We start from the raw sequence: 21,964 nt of genomic DNA on the forward strand, positions 1-21,964 counted from the left end.
AAGACATAATCCCACATTGTTCCAAAATCCCCTCTAAATTTCCCATCTTTTTTTAAATTATCCCTGGACTATCATGGACTATTGGCCCTATTACTAGGATTGATGAGACTTGTGAATCAATAACCTAAAAGGCAACATTATGGATGACTGAGGATTGCATCTTATGTAGAGAGAGAGATCCAGCATTGAGAAAATAAATGATAGAATCTACTTTCCCTCCAGATTCTCTCTGGCTATGGGCATTTCTAAGGGCTATCATTTTCTGAAAGAAATATCTGTGATTTTAGGGAAATTAATCCGGGCCAAAACTGGAAACCTGGCATCCTCGTCCTTCTCTGGGATGCCCTCCCTCCTACTTAGAATTCCTGAGAATAAAGGTAAAATCTCTTAGCTGAGGAAGCCAGGGGAATTAGAAATCAGGCAGGCATGCCTGCAAGTGCCAGCTAATTCCAGGCCCTCCACTGCCAATATTAATGAAAGCTGAGAAGTGGAGAAGAGAGGAATTAGGAATCAGCACTGCAGGCATAGTTAGTCACTTACTAGATTTGAGCAAAGGGAAAAGCACATGGACACTGTCAGCCGGTCATTTATTTCTCTGCTAAGATCTGCTTCAGCAAATTCTCTGAGTATCCAGCCAACAAGAGGGAGACGGTGGGTGAAACATGGTGAAACATGCCATTTTGATCGAGGAATACTCTGTGCAAAAGGGTTTAAATTGGCCCCTCTTCTTTTAATCAGGTTTAATTAGGTTGCCATGACTTTTGCTTTCACTTGGGTTCCAAGTGGTTGTATTACCTGCAATTTCCCTTCTTAAAATGTTTTCTTCTCTTTGATGAGTGCAATGGTTTAAAAGCTTGTTTCAAAACTGAAATGATTATTTTTTATAGGCAACTGCAAGGCAAAAGGCAATTCAGAAACATAGCTTCAAAGAAATGACTAATGTAATAAAAGAGTTCACCCCAGACTGATTTACAGCAGTTCTAAAATGATAAAATGGTTCCTTCTAGGTCTCACATTTATTTATTTGATAGATTGATAGGCTTGTTTGTTTGTTTGTTTGTTTGTTTGTTTGTTTGTTTGTTTGTTTGCACTGATCCCTCATGACTGCCTGGACAAGTCAGTTCTTCAGTTTTCTTATCAAGATTTCAGAAATGGTGGACTCTTGACTGAGCGGCTTACAAACAGTAAAAAGATCTATATAGAAACAATTAAAATTACAAGTGCTACATAAAAAACTAGAACCAAGGAGGTAGACGGCATGGGGATGAGCTCTTGTTCATACCCCACCTCCACTGGTGAGTCGCCCCCCCCCTTGGGGTCCCAGGCCAACTGGCAAAACCAGACTTTAATGTCCTTCTGGAAGGGCAGAAGGGTGGGAGCAATTATCACCTCTTGTGGTAGAACGTTCCACAGAGCCGCAGCAGAAAAGGCTCTGTTCCTTTACCTCCTCAGCCACAACTGTTGCCTAACAGGGTCCACAACAGATACCTTCCAGTGAAGCAAATGGGGTGGGCTAGTCCCTTTGGGGCAAGACGGCTCCTCAGATACCCTGGACCTGTGCCATATGTTATTAGAAGCAGGTGTCCCACTTAGCAGTAAAGTTTTCAGTTGTCATTTTGTTCCGTCACAACATTACAAGCAAGAACCACACAGGGAAATTGATAGTTACACTGCAAACTTCTAAAATTCCCATCTGCTCCATTTGAAATTGGTAGGAAATTGTTGATCTCCGAGCTTCAGAAAATGACATGATCTCAAAGGCAAAATATATATATGATATAATGAAAGGTAGCTACAAGGAACCTTGCAGAAATAGGCACTATATTATTGAAACGGGGAGGTAGAAATATATTTAAAACATCAGATATCCCCAGATTCCTTTGATTCTCCTAGATCTCAGATGCCATGATCTATCCAATGTATCCTTCTAGCCACAGTTAATTCTTCGAGGTAGTCCAGGCAAGAGGCACAAATACGAGTACTAACACTACCTGTATTGTAAGATTACAGGAACAGAATCTCGCAAGTCTGAAAATCCTTCTCCTCTCCTTTAGTTTAACTTTCCATAAAACTAGGGAAGGTCCTTTCTAAGATGTTTCCCACACACCTTTTCCTTCTGTGGGCTGAGATATTATTTGTTTGTTTGTTTGTTTGTTTGTTTGTTTGTTTGTTTGTTTGTTTGTTTATTCAATTTATATGCCGCCCTTATCCGGAGACTCAGGGCGGCTTACAATGCGTTAAGCAATAGCCTTCGTACTTTTGTATATACCTGCTTAGTAGGGCTTTTGGGCCCCCCTTAAACGGTGTTCTTTTTTATACAAAATCAGCTTATTGCCCCCACAAACCAGGTCCTCATTTTACCTACCTCGAAAGGATGGAAGGCTGAGTCAACCTTGAGCCTGGTGAGATTTGAACTTGCAGTAATTGCAGGCAGCTGGTATTATTAAACAGTGCTTTAGTCTGCTGCGCCACCAAGGCTCTTTGCATGCTTGCGGCTATTCGTCCTATCTACTAAAGTTATTCCCATATACCATCACAGATACTATCTACCAGGTGGGAGCTGGAAATTACCATGAGGTGGTAAGTTATTACTTTCTGCAAGATGATCTCCAATGGACAGCATAGTATGTTGACTGCTCAGTTCAGTGGCATTTTAGCTGCAGGGTTTCATCATTTCCCCTCCTGCTTTTGAATGTCTGTCTGAAATTGCTGCAGGAAGATGTTACCATCACTATACAAATGACATTCAGAACCTTTCCTTATATTCATTTTGCTTTGTATCTCATGTAATTATTCCAAAACATATTTTCCTTCCACATTAGCTTCCCAAATTTCTTACCCGGGGACAGATGAGAAATCTGTATATTTTTTCTTATTAAAACTTGCCTTCCCCCAATAAAGCCTTCCCTTCCTTAATTTTCTACTTTTCCTTGGGGAAATCTCACCTATTACATCCAAAGACAACAGAGGTGGGAGACTCCATGCTCTTTTTATGTAGGAGCTAATAGTGAAATCATTTTGGCCGGAGCAAAAGGTCTAGATATTTACTGCTGTGATAGTATTTCATTCCATAAAAGCAGTTGCTGCTGGCAGCAAAGCCTTCATAACTTTGCTTACTAGTCCTTATCTGGATAAAACCCTCTATCTTACTAGGTCATCATCTGGAAGAGGAGAGTTATATTAGAACTGAGTGCAGTGCCAGAGGTTTTCTTCATATATCAGAAATATTGTGGCAATCCACCAATTAACCCTTTCTGGTGTTGTTCCCTTCTATCTGCTAGCTGCTAAATTTTGAACTGCCTAGATTATTTTCTTTCATTGTTACCTATGCTGAGCAGGGATTTGCTCAAGAGATTATTTGATATAGTAAGAAGCTTGATAGATATTGTGCGTGCCTTAAACATGGGCTAGATTAAATCCATTCTCCGTATTGTAATGCTGAATATGGTTTCAAGACATAGAACTCAATCTTCTTGTTGTTGTTGTTAGTTGTGAAGTTGTGTCTGACTCATTGCAACCCCATGGACAATGTTCCTCCAGGTTTTCCTGTCCTATACTATCCTCTGGAGTCCATTTAAGCTCACACCTACTCCTTCAGTGACTCCATTCATCCACCTCATTCTCTATTGTCCCCTTCTTTTGCCCTCAATCTTTCCCAGCATTAGGCTCTTCTCCAGTGAGTCCTTCCTTCTCATTAGGTGACCAAAGTATTTGAGTTTCATCTTCAGTATCTGGCTTTCTAAAGAGCAGCCAGGGTTGATCTCCTCTAGGACTGACCAGTTTGATCGTCTTGCAGTCCAAGGGACTCGCAGGAGTCTTCTCCAGCACCATAGTTCAAAGGTCACAATTCTTTGGTGCTCAGCCTTTCTTATGGTCCAACTTTCACAGCCGTACATTGCAACTGGAAAAACCATAGCCTTGACTATACACACTTTTGTTGGCAGAGTGATGTCTCTGCTTTTTAGTATGCTGTCTAGATTTGCCATAGCTTTCCTCCCCAGAAGCAAGCGTCTTTTAACTTCTTGGCTGCAGTCCCCATCTGCGGTGACCTTGGAGCCCAGGAAAATAAAATCTGTCACTACCTCCATTTATTCCCCATCTATTTGCCAGGAATTGAGAGTGCTGGATGCCATGATCTTAGTTTTCTTAATGTTGAGTTTCAAGCCAACTTTTTCACTCTCCTTCTTCACCCGCATCAAGAGGCTCTTTAGTTCCTCTTAGCTTTCTGCCATTAGAGTAGTATCATCTGCATATCTGAGGTTGTTGATATTTCTCCCAGCAATCTTAATTCCAACTTTTGATTCATCTAGCCCTGCCTTTCTCATGTGTGCTCTGCATATAAGTTAAATAGCCAGGGCGACAGTATACAGTATCCTTTCCCAATTTTGAATCAATCAGTGGTTCCGTGTCCAGTTCTCAAGAGACAAATAAGATGGCCTGGTACTCCCATCTCTTTAAAAACTTGCCACAATTTGTAGTGATCCACACAATCAAAGGCTTTAGCATAGTCAATGAAGCAGAAGTAGATGTTCTTCTGGAACTCCCTAGCTTTCTCTGTGATCCAGCGTATGTTCGCAATTTGATCTCTAGTTCCTCTGCCTCTTGATACAGGAAATCCTGCCTGTATTTCTGGTAGTTCTCAATCCATATACTGCTGGAGCCTAGCTTGTAGGATTTTAAGCATAACCTTACTAGCATGTGAAATGAATGCAATGGTGTGATAGTTTGAACACTCTTTGGTGTTGCCTTTCTTTGGAATTGAAATGTAAACTGGCCTTTTCCAATCCTGTGGCCACTGTATATTCATCAGGGATATGATTTAGTTCATACCTGAGTGGCCTAGTGCTTTCCCTACTTTCTTCAATTTAAGCCTAAATTTTGCAACAAGAAGTTCATGATCTGAGCCACAGTCAGCTCCTGGTCTTGTTTTTACTGACTGTATAGAGCTTCTCCATCTTTGGCTGCAGAGCACATAGTCAATCTGATTTCTGTGTTGAACTCAATCTACAATACCTTATTTAACAGAATGCTAAACAGAATACAGGGTTCAGAGGGCAGTCAGGAAAGCAGTAGAGATTTTATCTGCCCAAAGGATAAATCCTCACCAAACAGGAAACACCAGTTTATTGGGGTTTTGCTATTGTTTGTTTGTGTATCGACTGCAACAAAATCTTACATTATTCTTCCAAATTTTGGTATTTTAGAGTAAGCATAATCACATGTGCAAATGGTAGAATTGACCTTGTAACTTCTTTCTAGTATCCTTTTACCGGTAATATAATAATTGTATTAAAGATTATAATTACTACAGTAAAAATTAATGCAAATGGAAAAAAAGAGAAAAAGTAGAAGGTTCAGAAAAGAAAGGAAAAAGAGAAAAAGAAAAAGTAAGAAAAAAGAAAAATATAGTAAAGAAAAAGGAAAGAAATATATACTTATGTGGTCAGTGTTGTACTCTGGATGGCCTAAAAGCCATATCCCAAGTGAAATATCACACTGTACTAAAATAGACAATGCCATGAAACTTGTGATAGATAGTAAAAGAAATGCAGTAAGATTTCTGATGGTTTTGTACATTAGCTAACCTAGAAAAAACCAGTGGGTGCTGTTTAGGAAAATATTTCTTACTTTTTCTTACTGCAAATGGTTTAGTTATGTTAGAGATGTTTTTTCCCCATAGGATGCATGAAGGGTTATATGTGAGCCAGGCTATACATCTTACATTGATACAAAAGCTGGGGGAAGAACTTCAGTTTGGAATTGAAGTCTTACATTTCTATCCAATGCAGGTATTAGGTTTTCATTTCTTTTTCCTTGGCTCCTTTACATCTGATCTCACAGCAAGACTACATTGCACAATTTTCTGTCTCAGAGAGATTAGTACAACACAATGACACAGAAGCAGCCAAAACAGATTTATCAGGTGCCATACAACCAAGAAATATTAAAGTCCACCTGAGGATTAGAAGAGCTTGAATTATGAGAGGTCCTTGGCATGCTGCAATCATAAACCACGGGTTTTCTTCTGCTTTGGAAGAAGAAATGTGAAAAAAAGCATGTTTAAATCCTATATTACATTATCTCCAAGAGCAAAGACATGCAATTTAGAACATTTTCCTACTGGAAAGGTACATGAATTTCATTAAGTAACATATATTTTACGAAAAAACCCACCACCATTTCATACTATCCTTACACTACATGTTCATTTATCTGTTTATATTATCTGCTTTTCGTTTTACAGATACTAATTCCAAAGTGTGGTACAAAATGGTCATAAATATCACATGTCAGGTCCCATTTGAAAGTCCTGTCTCTCAGTTTCTTATATATCTAACATTATTTTAGGGAGCTGGTGTGGTCTTGTGGTTAATGCACCAGTTTAGAAACCAGGAGACTGTGAGTTCTAGTCCCACTTTAGGAACAAAGCCATTTAGGTGACATTGGGCCAGTCACTCCGGCTCACCCCTAGGAAGGAGGCAAGGGACCATCACTTTTGAAATCTCAGTAAGAAAACTGCAGAACTGATGTGTCCAGGCAGTCGTGAGAAATCAGCACTAATAATAATATACTGGAGTTTGGTTGTATAGTTTAGTTTAGGAGAGGCAGTAAGATCTAGAGGCTAAATAATCTGCTTTCCAAGATGTAATGAAGCACTAAATGTATGCAGTACATTTAGGAACTGACATGAAAGAGACAGAGCCACAAAATATAACTATCTGAAAATATTATGAACTCTTTTATGAATAATTAGTCCCTCTCAGCTGTTTATAGAAAATCTTCACAATCATAAAGTTGGTAATTTTGTAATGCATGACGTTCTGGTGGAGCGTATGCAGTGGGGTATGGATGTATGAATACATAGCAATTAAGCTTCTGGTTACTAATAGAAGTCAGTCTAGATTTTTGATCAATATTTAAATTTATCTAACGTATTAGAATAATAAATAGATCTAGAATAGATAATTATTAAGCATTTAAAAATATTAAAAAGCAGTGAAAATAACTTAAAAAACACAGCCAAGAAGAAACATAGAGTATGACCCTGTCAGAAAAATGAATGTCAACAGGAGAGTTCCATAAAACAGTGGCCTCCAACCTTTTGGGCACCAGGGACTGGTTCTGTGAAGAGAGGTTTTTCCGCGGACCAGAGGGGGCGTGGTTTTGTATGCTGCCTGCATCTCACAGATGGGGCTTCACTTGTTTGCGCGGCCTGGTTGCTGGCATGCTGCGGCCCAGTGCCGGTCCACGGACTGGGGATTGGGGACCTCTGTCATAAAACATATAATTACTTCTGATATGTTTTTGGCAGTTAATGCAAGTCTTCTCCTATTTTTATTTCAGTTAAGTAAGCCAAGCTATTGAATGATCTGGGTCTACCACTATAAGGATTCTGCTACCTATAGAGGTCAAACTACTTTATAATCCAACTGGCCTCATTAGTAATAAATTGAGGATGTATGCAGGAAAAGATATCCCTTTCAATGTACAATTATATCTCTTCCAAGTGCTGACTGAAACTGTACAGCAAAACACCGTATCCAGATAATGAATTTTATATTTGGCTGCTTTTTTAATCATTTAATTCTCTCATTTGCATGTTGGGGATTCTTTCTACAGAAATAGCAGCAAAGTTGTTTGCTGCACTGCTGATGACATTGCATAGCTCTTATCCTTTGATATTTAAGTATTAAGAATAGAAACTTGCAGAGGGAAAATCTACTGAGTTGACTTCCATATCAGGAAATACGCATGATTGAAATTTCTGATTATGAATAAGCATGTGCAAAGGAAACTTCTGATTTAAAAATTTTGCAAATAAAACCAAAAAGGAGAAAACAATGGTCGAAGAAACTGTAATATTTTGATGAATTCTGATATAATGTAGACTCCAGATTTACCATCTAAAATCTTGTTTCAAGAGACAAATGACATGAGACTATTCCTTGAGGATACTGACTCCCATCTGTTATACGTCTTCTATATAGGTACTAATATTGACCTATGCTATAGGACTATTATGTTGATTTCTGCAGCAGTGCATATGAAGTCAATTATCTGTATCATTGAAAGTAGGATATGAATACAAATTGTGTAGAAATTATTTGTATACAAATTATTTGTATTTGTATACAAATAATTGGTATTAGCAATAGCAGTAGCACTTAGACTTATATACTGCTGCACAGTGCTTTGCAGCTCTAACCCAGGGTTCCCCAACCTTTCTGGGTTGGCAGCCCCAGGAGGGTGGGTAGGTGCCTTTATGTGCACATGTGCATGGACAAATTTGGCCGGAAGCATGCATGGTGCTTAAGGCAATAGTAGCGCCTCTGTGGCACTTGTGATGGTAGACCCCATGTGGCACTTGTGATGGTAAAACCTGCGCAGCGCTCACAGCAAGTGGAGGGTACACTGGCCAGCCACTCACGCGACCTGGTGGCCACAGGTTGGGGATCCCTGTCCGGAGTGGTTTACAGAGTCATATTGCCCCCAACACTTTGGGTCCTCATTTTACTGAAGACAGGATACAGAAGGATAGAAGACTGAGTCAACTTTGAGCTGGTCAGGATCAAACTGCTGGCAGTCGGCAAGTCAGCAGAATTAACCTTCAAAACTGCATACTAACCACTGCGTCACCCACAGCTCTATTAGTACTATTGTTATTGTTGCTATTACTGTATTATTATTATTATTTTCATTACAATTACTTTCACCAGGTGTTGCTATTCTGCATGAGATTTGCTAAGGTACTCTTGCAAATGTCACTAATATCATTGAGAATAAAATCTTTTTATCTATTTACTACCAATACATGCTTATTAGGAACTGTCTGTTGCTCTCTGTGATTAAAGTTGACATAGGGGGCGGGCATGCCCCATCTGCTGCTAAATCAATCCACTTGGAAGAGAGCATCCAGAAATATGTCCTCAGCTCCTTCTGGTTGGTTCAAGCTGTCTTCACAGCTGTGAATTGAGTTGTCTCACTGTCAGCCAAATTCTAGGTCTCACAGTGATGCCTAGGTAAGAGAGCCAGTATATAGCACAGTGGTTAAAGTGTTGGACAAAGAGCAGGGAGATCATTTTAACCCTCCCTTGGGCAGGGAAGTCATCTTGGTGACCTTGGGCCAGTCATTTGCTCACAATTCTAATCATCTTTAGGCTCTGCAACAAGCCAGCTGATGAACGAAATCCTTTGTGCATCATGCACTGATAGCTTCACTGTAAGAGCCAAGTAAGTGTGGTACAAAAACAAGCAGGCTCTGCAGCCATGTAAGACAAACTATTACGAATAACAAGTGTGATGTTGAGGGTATAACCTAGAAAAAGAGTAGAAACTAGTGTTGAAATAGGAAGCGTATTGTCTGTGTTCTACATGTTGGAAGGTATTGTTTCCTGTCATCTATATCTATATAGCTATCTATATATCTCTGTATCTGTATCTACTGCTAAAATTCTCACTGTTGGAAGGTATAGTTTCCTGTCATCTATATCTGTATAGCTATCTATATATCTCTGTATCTGTATCTACTGCTAAAATTCTCACTGTTCTGATCTTTAACTGGGAAAAATGGTACCTCATAGGGCAATTATTTTTTTATTTTTTTGAGCTGCGGTGGCGCAATGGTTAGAGTGCAGTACTGCAGGCTACTTCTGCTAATCACTGGCTGCCAGCAGTTTGGCAGATAGAATCTCACCAAGCCTTCTGTCCTTCCGAGATGGGTAAAATGAGGACCCAGATTGTTGGGGAAAATAGGCTGACTCTGTAAACTGCTTAGAGAGGGCTGTAAAAGCACTGTGAAGCGGTATATAAGTCTAAATGCTATTGCTATTAATCAGGTTGCCTCAAATGCAATCTTACAGAATGTCTCCAAAATCTGGGACCCATGACTCCTGAGGGAATGAAATTTGGGGAAATGGTGCTGCTTCAGTGCTACTGGCTGCTACTGCACTGCTGGGCTGCTGCTGTGTCCACAAGAATCTCATTTTTATTGTTCTGTGACAGTTTCCCAGTCAATCCCAGGGGAGGGGAGGGGAGGGGGGAAGGAAGGAAGGAAGGAAGGAAGGAAGGAAGGAAGGAAGGAAGGAAGGAAGGAAGGAAGGAAGATTTCAGACATTCTCTGCCAGCTTTGTCAGTATATAAGGGTTCATGAATTGGAATAGACATGGTAACAAATCAGCCAATAGGGACTGTTTGGTGACCCAGACGGCTCGGAGCTGTGATTCTATACCTTCTGTGATTATTGATTCTGTACTTCTGGATTCTGAGTTCTGGTTCTGGCTTCTGCTGTATGGTATTGTATATAAAGAAGTTTCTTATATAAATGAATCCTGCTGAATTATATACTTGTGTGCTGGTTGGATTGCTGCAAACTCTAACAAGTTTCTCATAAGAAAACTCAATAGGAAGACAACAGGAAGTCATAATTTGTTCCCTGTCCCATTGCTTTTTTGGGGGGGGCACTCCTAGTCATTCTTTAGGTAAAGAAATATCTCTGAAATGATGACCAAACAGCACTGGTTATCTAGTAATACAACTGGCTCCTTGAACATGGTCATGATCTGTGAGGAAACACATAGATTGTGTTGTTTTTTATGAAATAAGATGCAGCCCATCTGAAATGTATTCCCCATTCATTAGTCTTTTAAGAAGTTAATTCTCTGTCCATGTAACCTTAAAGTTCCCAAGGACCCTACCTCTTTGCAGGATAAAAGACAGTCCTGGGAAGAAATGGCCTGGAAAACATGTTCTTAGCAGCCCACTGCCTTTCCTTGGTTTCCAGGAGAAGAAAAGCATATCTATTCAATCTAACTCATTTCTCTCACACTTTATACGTGTGGTCCATAATCCCAAGGATTTAAATAGGCTGGAAAATGCAGTTCTTGACATGATTTAAATACAATTTCCTGCATACCCTGGAATCTCCAAAGTGGGTTACAATCCTTGCAGAAGAATGCAGAAGAACATCCTTTTTCTAATAGGACAGTGAAAATTTCAGGGCCACTGATGATGCCCTTGGAACCGTGATGGTACTGAGTGAGCTGCAAAGGACAGCACGCTGCCACTGCAGCTTCAGTCTCACTCTATTCTTGTCAGTAGAATACAAACTCTGAGTGCCCTTTAATTACCCCTTTTGATAGAATAGAGCATTATATTTAGACAGCATTGCTGCTCTCTGAATTGCTGGTCCCTTTATGAATTTTATCAGCTGCTGGCTATCCTAGCAAAGAAGAGAAATTAGAACACAGCTTTCTATGCAAATAGTTTCTAAATACTGCATATTTAATGGCATGCAGTTCTTCTTTGGAATTATGAATTCAGTCCCTAATATTTCATTGCCTGTTTAGATGTTCTGGGTAAAAGGAAGGGCAGTGTCTAAGATCTCCACTGTTAGTACACATTCTTCCTTAAGGACTAAGAATATGTTCCATGCTTCTCATACTGTATATTCAAAGAATCATAATTAGGAGGAGGAATATTATAAACTACTCATATGACCTTTGGAAATGTAGTCCTTGAATTCAGCATATTTGTAATGAGATAGGGAAAGATTTAGGAGTCTTCCTGGAATTACAACTCCTGGTAAAGGACATGCACAAGGGTCATTTTGTCCAGCTTCAGCTGCTTTGCCAGTTGTAATCTGAGCTGGATGAGAAGGCTCTGATGATTGTGAAGTGCCCTGATCACAAATAGACTACATCCCTGTAACACTATTTGGAATTTCCACTAGTGGGTGAAAACAACTACAACCGATGGACACTGTATCAAAGTTCCAACAGGCTTCGAGGTACAAGTCAAAATACTGATTTTAACATATATGGTAGAGCTTCCAGGTTTCTCCAGGAAGGCTTCCTCCTTATGGGGCCAATCCATTCATCGTTTTCATGCCCAGTGAGAATTTTTTTTCTCATAAATGTGAAGGTGGAAAATTACAATAGTGTTTCTTCTTGCCTGCTCTCACCTTGAGGAAATGCTTCTCAGAGACGGAGTTGGAATTCACTAGTGGGACATCAAAACAGAACTTTTTCAAAAGGTCTTCAAGGTTCCCATGTTGGCTTCTTAGCGATTGGTTTATGTTACTGTTTTCTCTTTGTAATTTAGTGGATATAGTTGCATCTGCTTATAAATCACTGTGAGTCAGTCTGATTCATCAATATACAAACATAATAAATAAAATAAACAAGTCAAAGGCTTTTGCAAATCTTTGAACATTAACACAGTCCTCTCTCAATTTAAATGTTGGAAGAGTATGTATTAAAATACAAATATTTTTAAATACCATTATATAAAATACATATTTCAATATGAATTCTGAAGTAGATTTTTTCAAAAAGATATATGAATGATGTGGAAACATCATAGAGCAGAATTATGAAAAAAAAAGAGATGGCATGAAATGGAAGTAGAATCATCTGTTCATACGACAGCTCTCCAAAGAGAGGAAAGAATTATTAATAGCATTTTTATCACCATTGTTCAGGCTCAGAAAAGAAGTTATTGGTTTTGGTTTTAAGCTAGTCCCATCGCATTCTTGCTGCAGTTTTAAAAAAGGCAAACGATGAGTGAAAGCTGGCCTTCTGGGAGTAAAGACAAAATTTGTTCATTTTATTTTAAACAGCCCATTCATTTTTTTACTTTAATTATGTAGATCGTACACATGGATTAACAATGGTATGTCTTTGAATTTAGCTGCAGCATGCCAATTATTTTTGGTTATTTATGCTTTTATTTAGTAATTTCCCTCTGTTCTATGCGATTTCTTAAGCCATCCGAGTTCATCTGTATAGATATGTCACCATAATGTGGCTTCTTTCTATCATGCCATGTTTTGTGTATCTAGCTATTGTGGTTTGAAAATCATTTATATATTTAAACATTTTCTATGTGGCTTTCCAGAACAGGATAGGACAGGACAGGACAGGATAAGATAATTTTTATTGGCCAAGTGTGATTGGACACTCAAGGAATTTGTCTCCAGTGCATAAGCTCTCAGTGTACATGCAAGCAACAAGTGATAAATCATGATCATAAAATATAATAATCATAAATCATAAAGTACAATACTCAGTGATAGTCATAGGATACTAAATAAAAGCAATCAACATAAATCATTAAAATCTTGTTTGCACTTAAGAAGTAGATTTTCACTTAAAAATAATAGATTACAACAAAATAGCTTCTAAACCTAGAATAGCCTTTCTGGTCTACGGGAACCTTAGTTCAGCCATCTCTCTCAATGCACTGCTACCAAGCATTTTTCTTTTGGAACTGATCATACTGTTCATACAGCTACTGAGTCAATAGGCATCTTTCATGGCAAGCAGGCTCTCAAAAGCTCTGGTGTTTCTACTGATACATATCCAAATGACATATATACATAATACAGATCAAAAGAAATATGGAGTGTCCCTGGCTTAGTATGATGAGCTATTCAACAGACTATAAAAAGCCAGATGGAAAAGTGGTGGAGTTGCAGCTGCCCCTGGGGAATCTCCTGCCAGGCATACGTCCCAGCATTGTTCCTTCACCCTATCAATAAAATCCAATCATAAACTCAGCCCTAGCACTATCAGCCTGCCTCAAAAGAATCACCCAAAGTTTTGTGATAATTCCCCAGGGACCCATGGTCCTATATGATATTTGGAGCCAACCAGGGGTGAAATCCAGCAGGTTCTGACAGGTTCTGGAGAACCGGTAGCGGAAATTTTGACCAGTTCAGAGAACTGGTAGAGGAAATTTTGAGTAGTTCAGAGAACCGGCAAATACCACCTCTGGCTGGCCCCAGAGTGGGGTGGGAATGGAGATTTTGCAATATCCTACCCCCAGGAGTGGGGAGGGAATGGGGATTTTGCAATATCCTTTCCCCAGGAGTGGGGAGGGAATGGGGATTTTGCAGTATCCTTCCCCTGGAATGGGGTGGGAATGGAGATTTTGCAGTATCCTTCCTCTGCCACGCCCACCAAGCCATGCTCACTAAGCCACAACATGCCCACTAAGCCACGCCCACAGAACCGGTAGTAAAAAAAAATTGGATTTCACCACTGGAGTCAACTAATATTTAGGAATCCTATCATGGTGAAAAATCTTCCTGGATTCTGCACTGTATTTATCACACCTATTTCTTTTAATCTATAGGAGGAAGATATTGAATACTATGACTCCAAGGCTGATACAGAATATGTAAGTATCTGCTAGTTGCATTTCTTTTGTTTTACACAGTAAATGGATTCTATATTAATTTCTGTAGGGTTTTCTTTGCTACAGTTGTTCAAACCTTACGTTCATTTAATGGGCTTAAGATGGTGAAAAGTAAATTGTGGAGCTGCAAACCTGCAGCTCTTCTTCTTCAATTGGTAATGGAAAGGAAGTTGTAAACGTTTAACTACATTTCAACAAGGAGAAATTTCAAAGAACAGAAGTAGGGCAAAACATTGCTCATCAGTCTTGGTGATTTCAGGTAGGTGCGTTGGAAAAGGGAACAAGAATATATATGTGTGTAAGTTTTGTTACATTTTGAAATGGATTCACAGTTTTATTTCATGGTTTAAATTCTCATTGCTTCCTTGCTTGGTTAGTTGAAGTTTTTTTATTTTGTTGGTTTTGGTTTTGATTTTTTTGTTGCTCTCCCTCTATTCTTCAGCTCAGAAGTGCTAAAATCTTCCCATGTAGTCTTAGCAAATATCATAACAATAAATTTATTTCCCGGGATAAGGAATGCTGAAATAAGACAAATTTATGCATAGGATACATAGTGAAACCTTAAGAAAAGAAATGGTGCAGAGTGAGAAGACAAGTTTTAGATGCTAAAACAAAATCATCTATCATTGAGAGTTGATTGAAAATATATACTGTCATTGTTGCTTACATCAAATACTGAATTCACACTGAAATCCTGTATCTGGGAATAAATCCAGCAGCCCCTAAAGAGACTTGCTTTTAACAATAAAAGTATAAATCTACACTATGAAGCTCCAAAAGTTTTATATTTATATGAGATCATGTATATAAAACTGCTAACTTGCAGTTACCAAAAAATACCCCACTTCTTTCTTTGTAATTAAAATATAAATTCAGAAGCTAGTGACTACTTGTCCATTCATTACCATAAGCTAGATATATCTGCTTTCTATCTCCTTAAGTGCTAAAGAGATACTGTGGCAATATGTTTGGTCTCCGGCAAATGTTTGTCATGTGATTGTCTCATCTACCCTCTCTTCTCTCATTAAGCTACCCAAAAGTGATATCTATCAAAAAGAAGATGGATCTTCGAGGAGTCTTTACTGCTCTCCGAGCTTGGTGGTTTTCTTGCAGATGTTTCATTACCCAAGCTGGGCAACATCATCAATCCTGATGATGTTACCTAGCTTGGGGTAATGAAACATCTGCAAGAAAACCACCAAGTTCAGAGAGCAGCAAGGACTTCTTATTTCAACCGTGAGCTACGGATATTCTCCTTTATTAGATGGATCTTTATACAAGTGGTTGATTAATTAGATCTTTTCACAAAGCTTGCATTAGGTTACATTTCCTGGGATACAGTGAAGCTACAATGATATATTACGAACAGTTACAGAATGACAGTGTTGAAGGAACCTTGGAGGTCTTCCAGTCCAACCTCCTGCTCAAACAATAAATCCTATACCATTTCAGACAAATTGTTGTCCAATCTCTTCTTAAAAGAAATCTTATTTAGATCCAGTCTTTTGTGTGTGTGTGTGTGTGTGTGTGTGTGTGTGTGTGCGCGCGCGCGCGCGCTTTATAGTTAGTGTTGACTCCTGTCCACCACCTGGATTAGTCCCTGCAATTTTCTTGGCAAGTTTTTGGAAAGTTATTTGCCATTACCTGCTTTCTAGAGCTGAGAGCAAATGACTGGTTTAAGGTCACCCAACTGCTTTGTGCCCAAGGCAGGACTAGAACTCAGAGTCTCCAATTTCCAGCCTGATGCCTTAACCATTACACATTTATGTAATAATACATAATAATGAGCTGCCCGTTGTTATGTGTTCTTGGCAGTTTAGATATACTTCCTTTATTTATTTACATTTCCTTTATTTACATGGAGATTCTGAAACAGCATTCCCAGACTGGGGAATTTTTAGATATGAAAGATTTCAAATATCAGAATTTTCAATAATGGCCAACCTAACTGAGGAATCCTAGGAACTGAAGTCTGTGTACTTACTTGAGGGTACTCAAGGAAGATGTCCCTAAAATTGAGAGCTGGCTCTAAAAGTTTTGGTTCTAAGTGCTGAGATAATGGTTGGCCCCACTCCATGCTCACTTCATAATACCGACAAGCTATCAAACAAAGACTGAAGAAGCCAGGTGCACTTTGCTAGAGAAAGTCATTTTGCTTCCTGGGTAAATTTCTAAAATTAAAGCTAGCATCTGAAATTCAAATGAAGAGCAAACATCTAATTAGAGACAGAATCTAATTCTCTACCCTCCTCCCGGCACAGCCATCCTGTAATTCTGGCAATCAGAACGTTAAGTATAAACTAGAGAGCTTCAGTTCCCCAAGGAAATAGGCCTTTGCTAGTTACTACGTGCAATATGAACACTTGGAGAGAATGCTGCTCAAAATTATTCCCAAGTATCCACTCCTGGCTTAACTCACTCCAGAACTGACTGCATTTGATTGGCTATGGAGTGCTTTTGGAACAGTTCAAATCTTCAGGGCAGAGAAAAAAAGAACTCGTATGCAAAAGCAAGAACAGAGGTTGTCCATTGCCAGCTTGGTGGGAAGATGCAAATCACTGATCTCTCCATTGAGAAAGCTGCTGTCCTTAAGCTTCACAATGTTAGTGGAAAACTAACAGAGAATTCCTACAGTTTGCAGACTGGCCTATAGAAGTAACATTATTCATCCAGTTATATGTCATGATTGAGTTGGTATCAGTTCTTCGTGTACAATGGATTCCTTCCAAGATTTGTTTCATTTATGTTTTTATAAATGAAAAATGTGGAATCCTAGACAGTAGGAATCCAAAAAGTAAAGAAAGAAAGACAGTAAAGAAAAGTTCATAGAAAATATAGTTGCAAAAATTGAGGTCACACTATAACCAGAGGAACATTATAGCAAGAGAGAAGAGACCAATATTCTACATGTCCAATTTGGTAATTATAGACAAGGAACAGGTTTGTACACCAACTCAAACACAGACTGAAATTTGAAGGATCAGTCCATTTTCTTAGGAGAACAATGAAGCTAGAGGGCTATAAAACAGAATCATATGTTCTCAGATGTCTTCTAAAAAGAGTCATAGCTGATAACTGCAGCAGTATAGAAGGTTAATGCTAAAGCTACTGTTATGGGCTAAATAACCCCAGGTCTACCCCAAATTAAGGGATTATAGGGTAATAAAAAGGGAGTCAGATAAGTTTTATACTGGAGTTGGATGTTGTCTCAAAACTGATTTACAGGAATGCCTACAGAAGTTAATTATTAGGTTTATTTCACAAACATAAATATAAGGAGGGTGAAAGGAGGATGGGGAAGAGACAAGGCAATCTTTTATCTAAACTCATTATTCAGTTCCTAAAATTTGACCAAGACTCTTCTCCACTACTACCACCACCACAATTTTTACCGTTCCTTTTATTAAAAACTCACCTGTGCAAGGGAATCTAACACTATCTTCTAAGTAAGAAACCTCTTTCCTCTGAAAACAATCTCATCTTCTCTGTTCAGTCTCATCCACTTTCTTCATTGTGATTTCCCCCCCTCCCCCATTTGTGTTCATCCTTGCTTGAATTCCTCAGCCGATGACTTTGCCTTTGAATGCAAAACCTGTAGCATGCCAGACCAGAGCTGTTACTCCTGCTACTACTGCTGTTAGTCTAATTTACTTCCCCCATCCCTCTCTCCTTCTATGTTTTCGCACAAAGATGTGCATAATCATTAGCAGTTTGGAACACATGGCAATAAATCTCTATTCTTGGTGTGCCTGTTCCCTTGCTGTTGAAAATTTATGGAGCTATAAAGGGCAAAAATATAAGAGTTCCTAGAGAAACACTGCTTGCAGTTGATCGGTTTAATAATAAATGGATTTCTAAGGTCAGCCAACATTATTGATATAATTTAGGCCTTATTTCCTGTAAAACAGTAGCTACTGTACTCTCTATATCTAGCATCAATCTGCATTTGAACTTCTGTTAGTATTTCCATTTACAAATTAATTCTGTCCCTTCAGCTCCTCTATGAGTGCTAAATAAGGGCTTATTATTATTTTCTGCTGAACATTGGCACAGGCAATGTTGGCACATTTCCCTGCTAGCCTTCTAGGTCCTTGGCTGATAAGAGTTCATCTCCTACTATTTTCCCTTAAACGAACATTCATCTAGGAAGCTTATCCATCCCTCCTTTAAACTATAGATTGAAAGATAACATTGATGGAGACCAAATAGTAAATAGTCATGTTTCCTAACATGCTCTACTTCAGAATTCTTCAAACTGTGCCCCTGGGGTTCCTCAAGATCTTAATGGGGTTCTATGCGAGTCAAAGGCCTTTTAAAAAAAGTTCATTCAAACACAGCCAATTGTCAGTCACTAGAGTTTTAACTCTTGATCAAGAATTTAACCTTCGAAAGTGAGGGTTTTTTTCCTCTTTTGTCATGGTCGTATTTAAAACTTCTGTAAATAAAATACAATAAACTCTGAAAAGCAGATGTGTATTGCAATGGGAGAAACCCCAGAATCACAGCACAGAATAAGGTATAATCCAGAAATCACCCCATACATTCCTCAAGGAGCCTGCATTAGCAGGCCTTAAGCTTTGCTTGCTACAGAGAACAATGTTTCTTAAGAATGCTTAAGGATAAACTCCCTAAACCTTAAAATTAATCAGAGTTCTGACAGTCCATGAATAATAAAATTCTAAATAGGGGGAAAGAAGAGCAAATTAGTTTCAGCTAGGAAAGATTTGGGTTTTTTTAATTTATTTATGATGGCAATGAATCTTATTCCAACAAAATCCAACAAATGTAGAAAAATGATGATGAGGATGGCATTGATGATGCAATTAGAAAGATACTGAATGGAACTAAATATAAATGACCTAGCCCTTTCATTTTTGTTTGCATCCATTTTGCAATTTAAATAGAGCATGATCGCCCTCAAATGAAGTTAATTCAGAGAGACAATGTTTATTCAGTAAAAGTGATTTTATTCTAGAAGCTTATGGGAGATATAAATGTGGAGAGAAATAGAAATGAGATTCCTATTCACTGGACTAGTTTTTCATCCCACTGCCATTCTGATTATGAACTTCTTAAAAAAGATTAATTTTTAAAAAGTGATAAGGAGTCTGATTATTTGTACAAGAGAACTCACATATTTTATATTTGTTTTGAAAATCCACTTTACTCATTCATCCAATAGAGAGGAGTTCAATGTTTATTCACAGAATAGTGTTCAAATTAACTGACATTCTCTTCTGGATTCCCCTGAAAGAAGACGAGAAAATTAAGATTATTTCCCCCAAAACTCTTATTATAATTGTAGAATTGTAAGACGGTGTATAAGTCGTAATAAAGGCAAAAATCCCATAGGACAAAATTAAGCTGCCCCCTTCCATTGATAAAACTGAAGCTGTGTTGATTTTCCTGGACATCATAAACAGTATCCTTTGTTTTCTGTATATGATCAATAATAAGTAACTAATTTCCTAGAATGTTAAAAAGTAGTGAGCATTATTTCTCAGCAGAACCTTTTGTGGTTGAACAAATGCAATTTTAATGCATGGTATGAATAGACCTTTGTATTTATTATTTATTATTTTTAAGAGTCTGTTCCTTTTAAACCACATAGCATTCCAATTCTGTTTTCTAATGAAACATAAAATAGTTTGTGATTGGTTCATTTTATGGCATTTTATGATCTCTCTTGTTAGTACAAATGCTCAGCTGTTAGAAGGAATCAAAGAGACAAAACCTGGAAGCTTTAATCCTTACCTATCAGTTCCAAAAGTTGAAAGTAATAATTTAGGGACTTTTCAATTTTTTCCTGCAATCAAAAGAACAACAACCCTAGTTACTGCTATCTTTCTGGGATATACCTTGGGAAGGAAAGGTGAAGGAAAGTCAAATTGATCTTTTCATTTAAATAAAAACTTTGTAAATCTTGAGTTTCTTCCCCAAGATGTCTATTCTTTACGGTCTGCATTTTTATGTTGCATGTCATTTTATAATTTGTGTGTTGTTTTTTGTCTTACTTACGTTGCAACTTCTGAGACTGAACTTTGAAATGGAAAACTGGTAGAAGAAGAAAGGGGCTTAATCTTTTTCATTTCTTTCCTGTTGATCCTACCCTGCCCTTGCAAGAAAGATAGGAGGATAAGAATAAAATAGGGCTATGTTCTTTCAAGGAATAAAAGACATTGTTTTGGGGGCTTATATCCAGCAAGAAAGCACTAGGGGAAAGCATTTAAAAGCCTCTTTATCCAGTATCAGCCTCCATACTGCACTCTTATACAATCATATAATTGCCCATTTTGTTATATCCAGAAAGCTGCTGCAAGCTTATGCGTGTTTATTGGAAGATCTCAGTAAACTGTAATTTGTTATAACTGGGCAGTGAAGATATGATGTAAATGAAGTAACTTTACCTCCGTATTTCCAGTACAGTGGGTGTGGATGAAGAGCAGCAGTGCAGGAAAAAGAGGAAGAGAAATTGCTAAGAAATTGAGCAAATGGGTGTTACTATATGGCTTTTCCCCTCCATTTCATTTCTTATAATGGAGTTTAAAATGCATAGCACATGGACTGTGATTGATGCGTTAGAGACCAGGGATATGCGAAGCAATGCAAATGGATGGGTTTCCATGCAAGCTTCGGAAGCTTATAAACTATACTGCTGAGGGTAGGAGCCATTGGAGCTGTCAATGCCTGTTTTTGCAGATGGTGTTCATAAATGAGATCAACTCTATGACACCCAGATAGGCGCCTTAGAATTACAAATTAATTTGGCATAAAAATGTAATCATCTTTTTAGAGAACGAGAAATACACACACACACACACACACACACACACACACACACACACATGCATGCATGCCTGATGTGCCTGGACCCTCTGTGTGTGTGTGTGTGCATGCATACACGCACAGGTGCAGACATGGTATGCTTATTTTTTTTTTTAATTTGATTTATATGCCGCCCTTCTCCGGAGACTCAGGGCGGCTTACAGTGCGTTAAGCAATAGCCTTCATGCTTTTGTATATTTTTATACAAAGTCAGCTTATTGCCCCCACAAACTGGGTCCTCAATTTATCTACCTTAGAAAGGATGGAAGGCTGAGTCAACCTTGAGCCTGGCGAGATTCGAACTTACTTTAATTGCAGACAGCTGGTGTTAAATTACAGTGCCTTGTCCGCAGAGCTATCCAGGCTCCTCTTATGTGTGTCTGCATTCATGTTTTGATAGATAGATAGATAGATAGATAGATAGATAGATAGATAGATAGATAGATAGATAGATAGATAGATTAACAGAGTTGGAAGAGACCTTGTAGGTCATCTAATCCAACACCCCCGCCCAAGCAGGAGACCCTACACCAAGGGTGGGCAAATGTGGCTCTTTTACAACCTGTGGACTTCAACTCCCAGAATTCCTGAGACAGCCAAGCTGGCTCAGGAATTCTGGGAGTTGAAGTCCACAGGTTGTAAAAGAGCCACATTTGCCCACCCGTGCCCTACACCATTTCTGACAAATGTATACACATAAAAACTTTCCCAATAAATCATAGCATTTGGCTGTGTTGCTAATGACATATCATGTGCAGACACACTAGGCAGAATATAAATAGTTCATGTGTTGGAGGCTGTGTGAGTTACAACCAGTCTAGTAAGCTACAGAAGAGACATAAACAGCCCCAGGCCTCTTAATGAAGATCAAAGCGTATTTTAGAAGGAAGTTCCGTGAAGGGCCCTCTTTGCTAGAGAGTAACTTGAAGCAGCCTGCCTCAGT

The 21,964-nt window shown here is 38.6% G+C and overlaps 1 protein-coding gene across 1 annotated transcript in view; it reads left to right on the top strand.

The window, feature by feature from the left end:
* Nucleotides 1-21,964, top strand: part of CACNA2D2 (calcium voltage-gated channel auxiliary subunit alpha2delta 2) — a 655,759-nt gene that overhangs the window by 432,707 nt on the left and 201,088 nt on the right. Inside the window, exon 5 of the mRNA XM_070933719.1 lies at nt 14,134-14,178. Within this exon, the coding sequence (XP_070789820.1) occupies nt 14,134-14,178 (45 nt within the window). The remainder of the gene's footprint in view (nt 1-14,133; nt 14,179-21,964) is intronic.

This window comes from Pituophis catenifer, unplaced genomic scaffold, assembly GCF_029215685.1.
Source record: "Pituophis catenifer annectens isolate HBS135680 unplaced genomic scaffold, rPitCat1.0.hap2 SCAF_2, whole genome shotgun sequence".
NCBI lineage: Eukaryota > Metazoa > Chordata > Lepidosauria > Squamata > Colubridae > Pituophis > Pituophis catenifer.